The sequence below is a fragment of the Nannospalax galili genome, unplaced genomic scaffold (genome assembly GCF_000622305.1).
Source record: "Nannospalax galili isolate Female #2095 unplaced genomic scaffold, S.galili_v1.0 scaffold583, whole genome shotgun sequence".
NCBI lineage: Eukaryota > Metazoa > Chordata > Mammalia > Rodentia > Spalacidae > Nannospalax > Nannospalax galili.
The window spans coordinates 267,458-277,074 of NW_008349469.1; the positions used below are offsets into that span (position 1 = coordinate 267,458).

The 9,617-nt window shown below is 38.1% G+C and overlaps 1 protein-coding gene across 1 annotated transcript; it reads right to left on the reverse strand.

Annotated features, from left to right (window-relative positions):
* Positions 1 to 7,065: 7,065 nt before the first annotated feature.
* LOC103745056 (olfactory receptor 141) lies at positions 7,066 to 7,998 on the reverse strand. The gene has a single exon (XM_008846947.1). It carries the CDS (start codon positions 7,996 to 7,998, stop codon positions 7,066 to 7,068), a length of 933 nt encoding a protein of 310 aa, XP_008845169.1.
* Positions 7,999 to 9,617: the final 1,619 nt, after the last annotated feature.

Genomic DNA, 9,617 nt, shown 5'->3' on the forward strand with positions numbered 1-9,617 from the left:
TGACAACTTTGTGCAATATAGAATCACCTGGGAAGAAAGTCTTAATTAATGCCTGTCTAGATCAGAATTTCCTGTAAGCATGTATGAGGAAGATTGTGTTGATGGCATTAATGGACATGTAAAGGCTTGTCTATTGTGGCTTGCACCATTCCTGGGTTCGGGTCCCGCATTCTGCACATTTAGAGAGGGGACTAGGCACAGGAAAGCGGCACAGGGGCTGGATATATGGCTCAGGAATTAAAACCTCTTACTGCAAGATGCAGGGGATCCAGAATCAGTTCTTAGAACACTCATGACTGCTCACAATCATTGTTAACTCCAGTTGCAGGGACTCTGACACCATTCTCTGTCATCCACAGGTGCCACACATACACATTGTACATGTACATACTTCAGGTAAAACACTGATATACATACAATAAAAGTAAATAAGTAAATAAATATTTTTTGGGACTTTTTGAGACAGCATCTCCCTGTAGCCCCAGCTGTCCTGGAACTCACTATGTAGACCAGGCTGGCCTTGAACTCAAAGATATCTGCCTGCCTTTGCCACCCAAGTGCTTATTTTTTAAAAGAAAACATGCATGCATTAATGTGTTATCCGTCTCCTTTTAAATTGGAACATCATCTGCTTCAAATTTGTGCTTCTTGACTTCCCTGGAATGATAGACTGTAGCACAGAAGTGTGAGCTGAAGGAAACCCTTTCTCTACTAATTGCTTCTCTTAGGGTACTTTATCACAGCAACTGGAAAGGAAGCTGAGGCACCGTGAAAAATCAAAACAATATTGTGATTCTATCTCTTTTTCCTCCTCCAGTGTCTTTCTCCCTTACTTTTCTGGAGATGGTCTCTGATCCCTGAATGATACTGTTATTTTCAGTCTAATTTTAGGTCTCCTTCTCAAGGTTGTCTCTCTTCCTCCTCTCCCTAAACAATTATGGGCTTCTTGCACAAGCAAGATGGTCTGACCCCTTTCTCCCCCTCCAGTAACCCTGGTTCTGCTTCTGGACCCAGCCACATATATTAGGCTTAAGTTCATATAAGATGCTATTTAGAAAATTTCTCACTAATTATTTGTTCTAAATAAGAAAATGCTGCTCAGATACGGTTCTTCAAATTCTGACCTAATCAAGTCTGCAGTGCCTCCCTTCAGTCAAAAGGGAAAAACAACAACAACAAACAAACAAACAAATAAACAACAACAAAAAAACTCGTTATTCTTATCAAAAATTAAATGATGGCTAAATTTCTTCTCTTTCCCTGTCTAGATGTGATTTGGGACAGAATTCACACTGTGATTCTAGTTGTTATTCCAACAACTATCAAAGTGCTTGAAAAGCAAATCCCGATTCTAGCCATGACAGCCTGAAGAAAAATGAGAGACCCAGTAAATGGATGCTTTTGGAAGCCCTCATCAAGAAACTCTGATTTGAAAATTCACCCTGTTCTGACTGCTCTGGTTCCCTGCTAGAATTTGTGCCTCCTAACTACTCTTGCCTTGCCTTCTTCCTCTCTTTGGCCCACTGATACCCATCCTCCTTATAATGAAGATTATTCCATGCCTTTAAAATGTTTTCAGGACAGAATCTATGAGATGACCTTATGGTCACAGAGCCAGGTACTCTTAAGCAAACTCCCCAGGTCTCCTACCACTGCCTGACTGCCTGATCCACACTTCAGACCAATGATCCAGCCTTTTGAGACCACCCTTCTTTGCAAACATCCCTGTTCAGCAATAAGTAACTAAAGAAAGACTACCTTTGCAACTTATCATCAACAAAATGGTGGAATGTTAGGTTCCTGGCAGGCTCCTAAAACGGCTGCAGCTCCCAACGTTCTAAAATGGAAGAGTCTACCTAAGTCCCAGGAAAGTCCTTCTGCTTATTGGGAGATCAACCAATCCTGAGCTAAACTGTCCAGCCTATATCATGAAAAATTACCCAACCACCTAAATACCTAGAAAAGATGTCTGACTTCCCCTGATTGCTGTTGCTTCTCTACTCCCTGAGAGGCAACCCAGTGGTCTGTTCACTCTCAAATAAACTGCCATTCCCATGGAGTTCTCTGATCAGTGTTCTCTGTGCCCGCTTCCATGCAAATAGTAAACATATTGCAGAGATACATGTACATTAATGCTTACTGCAACATCATTCACAATTGTTGAACCATGAAACCTACCTAAGTATCTAATAACACAGAAATGAATAAAAAATGATTGATACACACGAAATTGAGTTGTTTCAACAACATAAAAGGAAGGAATCCTAATTTCTGGAAAATGGATCCAACTGGAGGCAGTGAGATTAAATAACTGAGTCTAAAAGAGACAAAGGCTATACGTTTTCTATACTTTCTGGTTCTTAGAATTTATACAGACATAAGATTGCATGTATATATAAATGAAATTAGAATTGAAATAATTAAGGAAACAAAGGAGACTAATAGGAGATGAAGGTTTGAAAAAGAAACGTGTAGTGAGAAATGGAAGAATATGTTCAACATATGATACATACCTGCATTGTAAGCTTTATTATTGCTGTGATTGAAAGAAAACACTGATAAATAAAATAAATGACTTCTGTTAGCTTACAATTGCAGGAGAGTCTGCCATAGCAAGGAAGGCAATGTGGCAGGAGCATGTAGCCAGTGGTTATATTGATTCTACACTAAACAGATGTGATGGATATTAATGCTCAGTCAACTTTGCTCTACTTATTCATTCTAACACCTAGCACATGGAATGGTGTTACTGACACCTAAGATGTAGAATTTAATATCAATTAACTTAATCTGGACATCTGCTCCCCAGCATTCCTAGTTTGGGTTTTTGATGGATTATACAGTCATGATTTTTTTTCCTAGTGTGTAGGTAGCCTCTTCACTTGAATGATACTGTCCTTTGCTGTACAATAGCCTTTTAGTTTCATGAGGTCCCATTTTGCAACTTAATGCCTATATTATAGAAATCTTGTATCAACAGTGCTTTCCTTTGCCAATAAATTCCAGTGTATCCCCTACTTTCCCTGAATAAGATTCAGAGTGTGAGGGGTTGTAGATCTTCTTCAAGGGAGTGACTAGATAGGCTGACTGGACTCCACTGGATAAACTTACACCAGGGGGCATCTGAGTACAAACGCTTGACTGGATAAGTCTTCACATTTATGACAGAATGAATGAAATACAATGGGAGGGTTGTGGGAGGATGAGGGAGGGGGTCTAAATTTGATTAAGATCTATTTCATGAAATGCATAAAAATAAAATATATATAAAAATCCAAAAATCATAAAAACTAACTTTATTCAAATAATCTCAAATAATCTTCACAAATTCAAGCATCAACTCAAAAGTTTGTTTACATCAAATGGAAAGTGAGACCTAAGACTTGTTTTCTCCTAAGGTTAATTTCTCTCCATCAATCACCTCATGAAATCAAGCAAGTCATGTATTTCCAAAATACAATAGAAGGGAAGGTACATAACAGAAAAAAAATTAGAATGAAGAAAGGAATGACAGGCATGACATCCATTCATTAGTCAAGAAACAGTATGTTGGAAGGAGATCAATCTTCCTTGCGTCCACTAGGGCAGGTTAGTTTGCCAGCCCTAGACTCTGGCATTTCTTCCACATATGACTTAACAGGGCAGGCCACACATGTCAGCTGTCATCCATTCCTGTGGCTTTCCCAATTCCAGACTACTGCTTTGCACTGATGAGTCCACAGTCCTCATATCTCACAAGGGCTTCTCTTTCAAGGCTCCACTAAGCATTGTCTAAGAGGTTCTCTTGATCTGTGACAGTTTCCTTAAACCACTGTGAGGCTGTTTGAAAAAAGATATGCCTCTATAGGCTGAAATCTTGAGAACAGCTCTAGTTTTGTATATGTCCACTGAAGGATGTATGTATACTATGCAAAAGCATCTTTATGTTAGGATCAACGTTCTTTAATTGTATTAAATAATGTCAACCAACAAGCTTTCACTCAGGTCATTTTTTTGAGGCTGGAAGGCAACAGGAACTCTGCAAAGATTGTGGACCATGGAAATTTCAGAACACTTCACATATATCTAGAAATTTCTGAATGAGACCAGGCCGTATCTTATACCTATTTTGATTTAATGATGGAATGCTATTAGACACATCAAAAATTTATGGATTGTTGGGTAAAAAGAACAGCACTTTTGATCCTGGGAATTTCAAGTCATGTGGCAACTTGGTACTCTAAAGCTAAGTACTCAAGATCTATCAATGTCTTGGACTATAGACATGACTCAGTAGTTAAGAGGGTGTGCTGCTCTTTCAGAGGACATGAGGTCAATTCCAAGAAACCACATTGTGTGTCTTACAACTACCTATAACTCTAGCTCCTGGGTCATCAGATGCCTCTGGCTTCCACATATACTTGTACTCATATGAGCACACACTCCCACAGAGAAACACACATATTCACATAATTTAAACACACAAAACACAAAAATTAAAATAGAAAGATCTGTTAAAGTTCCATAGTAAGCCTTGAGCCAATTCTCAAAACATTACCCACAAAGAAGAGAAGAACATTGCTTCAAAATATGCAGGCCTGCACTTTTAGAGACTGGCAAAGGCTCTAACAGCATATCTATATCACAGCAACACATCAAGCACTGGATTAGCAGCACCAGGAGCCCATTTATCAGAGTAGCTGTGTGTCACCTGATATTATTAGTATGGCTTACCTCCTTCTTAAAACTTTCTTTTGTAATTTTTTAGAGTGTGATATTTTCATACATGCATATAATGTGTTTTGATCAAATCTGCCTCCTATTCAATCTCCTCAAATTCCTCCTCTATTTTTTACTCCATTGAGTCCACTTAGTGCTGCCTGCATGTGCATGGGTGTAGGTCCGGCTACTGAAGCATGGGTAGGTTCTGTGGGGCTGCATCCCTGATGAAAGCGGACTCTTCCTGCCCCAGAAGTCATCAGTTGCTAACAGGTGTCATGCTATTTTATTCAGGGATTTACTGTAATGTGACATGGCAACAACGCCTGTTCAGTCATTATAATTTTCATAATTAACAGCTTGATGAGCCTATTGATGACTTTTCTTTACGGTAGCATGAATAGAAACTTTCAGTACCATAAAACTAGAAACGAGGGGATAAAGCTCCGAGGTTAGTACCGCCTTGAACTCTCAGTATGCTATGACTCAAGCTTGTAGACTCTTTAGCAACAGGGTCTTGCCATCAATTTCTGGTGGGTAAGTAAAGCAATGGAAATTTTCTATAATATCTGAGGTTTCAATGGGACTCCACTGACCAGCAATTCAAAATGATAACCTATATCTGGCACTGAGCTTATTACAAGTTGACTAACTGACTTTCAAATGGATCTTGTTGAGAAGTGGCTGGATTAGTAAAGTATGGCTCTAGGTGTTTCTGTGGGTTTTTCAGAGGACTGACTGAAAGTCAGACTTGTCCTGAATGTGGTGGCACCATTCCATAGCCTGGGTACTCCTTTCAATGATTCTTGCCTACCAACAGGTGACTAGTCATTGCCATGTGTTCCTGTTGCCATACAGTTCTTCTTCACCATGAGCTCAGAATCAGGAGCCCAGAGCTATATTCTAAATCTCCTAAAGGATGAGCTGAAATAATGTTTCTCCCTCAAACTGTTCATTTGGGCATTTTCTTCACTGTAACAGAGGTCCAACAAACATCACAAGGGTGAAGGAACACTTTTTAAATCTTTTAAAATTCCTTCATTATAGGTATTATTTCCACATTTTAGGTGTCCAAATAAACACTGAAAAACCTTATGACTGAGCTCCAGCATTAAATGTTGAATCTCTGTTTAACTGACCCATATCAGTCAGTTCAGTGTGACCCAACTTTGTATGCCTTCTTTCATTTCCTCAAACAATATCCATCCTCACATGTGTTAGAACACAAACCTGCCCCTAAAAGACACTTTAAAATGCCAGAACTCCAGGTCTGAATCAGGGCACACCCCCTCAGCAATTGTCTCTCGGAGAGTGATGAATCTATGATGGTTGTGTATGAACTGCCCTCCCTTTACGTGCTCTTTGAACTAAATCACATGATATGAATCTTCCTGTCAGTGCCAAAAATCTTTTGTCAGATTCAGCCAGATGAAGTGGTACATGCCTTTAATCCCTGCATAAGAGGCAGGAAAACCTCTTTGTTCCAGGCAAGCAAGGGCTACATACTGATACCCTGTCTAAAACAGAGTCACATTTTTCCTTTTTACTGGGGATCGGTCTGGAGACCTGTTAGGAAGAATTCCTTGGGAAAGTGTGTTAAAGGCCTTTTGCTAAGCAAAGCTGCTGCTCTGGTCTCCTCTCTCCCTCTCTCTCATGGGAGTTAGCAAACATCCTCATTCTTAATAAAGCTTCTCTCCTTTGTAAAGATGCCGCTCCTTGTCTCTCAGGCTTCATAATGCTTAGATCTCCATGTATCATGTTGTCTCTGCCTATGTCCTTTCTCTCACCTCCAGGCCTCATCATCAGCTTGGGGCCCTTTGTACTAAAAAAGTGCATCCTCTGAAGAAACCTATGTGCCAGATTCTTTTCTGTAGTGACCACTGTTGCTTTCTTTTATCATATTTAACAACCCGTATTGCCTAATATTCTACCAGTTTAAATTAAGAAACATATTTGAAGTATAGTGTATTTTTATGAAATTTATACTTCTAGCACTTCCACAGGAGATAAGTAGAGCAGCTGCTGAAAAGAAGTTTGGGGGATATGTCTAGGGAGAGCCAATACAGATGTCCAAACACACACACACCACACACACACACACACACACACACACACACACACACATACACACACACATGAGCATATTCACACACACGTGAACATACACACACATGCATAAACATACATTCACACCCACAAATGTTAAGATTTATAAACATTGTCCTATTTCATTTCAAAAGTGATTTTTTATTCTGATGCAGCACTGCATTGTGATAAAAAGTCAAAGGAAAATACATAAGAAAATATATAGAAAACGTTTTAAAGTACCAGGGGTAATCATTAAAAAAAAGTCTATCTAAACAAAATTTAATGTTTCTGAAATTTTTTCTTCAAGATTCTTCTCATTGCCTCTTTTACATCTTTGTTCCTCAGACTGTAGATGACAGGGTTCAGCATGGGAATCACAATGGTGTAAAATGTCGACACTACCATGTCATGTGCCAAGGAATAGTTGGAGCTTGGTCTCACATACATGAAAAGGATTGTCCCATAGTAAATGGACACTCCAGTTAGGTGAGCCCCACATGTAGAGAAGACTTTTCTCCTACCTTCGGCTGAATTCATCTTCAGAATGGCTATAAGGATGAAACTGTAGGAGACCAGGACGATCAGGATGGTGACTATCTCTATGGAGCTCACAAAGAAGAACAACAGGAGCTCATTGATGTAAGTGTCAGAACAAGAAATAGCCAGCAGAGGAGGGATGTCACAGAATATATGACTGATTTCATTAGATCCACAGAAGGACAGGCTGAAGGTGGCCACGGTGTGGATAATCGCATGCAGAATTCCACCAGCATAGGAAGCAATGATGAGCGGCACATAGATCCTTGGTGACATGCTCACTGCATAGAGAAGTGGGTCATGGATGGCTACATAGCGGTCATAAGCCATTGCCGCCAACAGAAAGCATTCTGTGGTTCCAAAAGTAACAGCGAGAAACAACTGTGTTGCACATCCATGGAGAGAAATGCCTTTGTTTTTTGACAGGAAGCCTACTAACATATTTGGGGTGATGTCTGAGGAATAGCAGGCATCTACAGAAGACAATACACTCAGAAAACAGTACATAGGGTTGTGGAGTTTTGAATCCCCAATAACTAAAATAATAAGTCCTAAATTTCCTATGAGAGTGAAGAGATAAATCGCTAGAAAGAGAAAAAAGAGGATGACCTGTAGTTCCACATTGTCTGTGAGTCCCTTGAGAATGAAGGTGGTGGCTTCTGTGATGTTCTTCATGTTTCAATCTGAAGAAGCTTGAAGAGATTCAGTTTACTGTCCATAGAACTGGAAACAAGTGATAATGGCATGAGTCAAGAAACATGGATATGTCTTTCTATAGTCCAGTCAGTGGTCAAGGAGATACCAGCTACATGCCTGTGGAAGCATTCATAGCTCATGAGGAGACTGAAACAGGATATACTGCTGCTGAATGTTGTGGAAATGAATTTGTTGCTAAAAATGGTCTATAGATTCAATGTATCCCATCTCAAATTCAAAAAACATTCTTTAAGGAACTATAAGAAAACAATTCTGATATTAATTGTGGAAGAACAAAATTCCCAAATCATTAATGTATAATTAACTATGTTTTAAAAGATTATTGAGATCAGAGGAACATTAGAAATAAGTGGTGAATAAAATAGATTTTAGGATACAGGATCATTGAGTTTTGATGCTATTAAAGGGTAAGCTTTTCTTACAGCAGATGAGTAGAGTACATTCTTTCCTTCTGTCTTCTTTAGTGTTGTTTATTCTTTTAGATGGTCTGTTTTCTTCCAGGGAAACTAAAACAACATGCTCTGTATAGAGCATTCTTATTTTGTCTAAATGCTTAAATCAATATTTTTTTTTATTTCCAGGCACTGTTGCTTTTCAACAGGTAGATAAAATGTATATAAATCAGATATTGATGAATGAACTATATTCACCTATGTATTTGGAAGGAATTAAACAGTTTCATACACTATATTTAATAACCAAAATTGAAGCACAAAATAACTGATCCTAATATTTTAAATATCCTAAAATATGTTGTAAATGCTTAAAAATATTCTCTTACCTATAGAACCAGCAAAGTCATGTCTAGCTGTGTAAACAGTATAGTAAATTTTGATTATTTATATCAACTTACCCTGTAGCTGATGAAGCCCCAAGAGATGACCCAAGGGGATTATACTCCAATTAGCTTCTTATTCAAACATGCAACTTAATGAATTATTTCATAATAAAATAATAAGTGGCTCAGTGAAAAGCAAACAAACATTACTTTTCAGCATTCATTGAATGAATGGAGTTAGTGACTGATGTTAAATGATGGCTTTGAAAATCTATTTTTGAGATATTTACTAGGTAAGTAATTTACAACACATCTTTGAAACTGACATAAATTTCATTTACATGAAAGGCAGTTTCCAAACACTGGTAATTTAAGACATTTAAAGTTGTAACTAATTGATAATTTTAGTAAATTGCAATAAAGTAAAACTCAGTATTTTTTGAGTATCCGTCAGATGCATTTGTTGGCATTAAAACACATCATACTTTTAATCAGTGTCTTAATCACTTGCTTGGTTAGATTTATTCATATATGTGCGTATATATTATATCTCCTTATTAAAATATTTAGTTTCCACTGTTAAGTCACATAAATGGAATACATCCATCTTCACAAAATACACTGATCTGAATAATATGGAATTTGTGACTACACTTGAGGCTTATTAATAAAAAAAATCCACTTTAGAGAATAGCTTACACATATCTACCAACTTGAGATCTCAAAATTGGTCTCTTTTGAGGTTGAAAACTTAGATCCTATGTTTCAAACTGTTACTCTCTCCTGAATCCTGTGTTTG

What these genes read in the sequence shown, in the direction of transcription:
- LOC103745056 (XM_008846947.1), bottom strand. Translation starts at nt 7,998, where the DNA reads ATGAAGAACATCACAGAAGCCACCACCTTCATTCTCAAGGGACTCACA.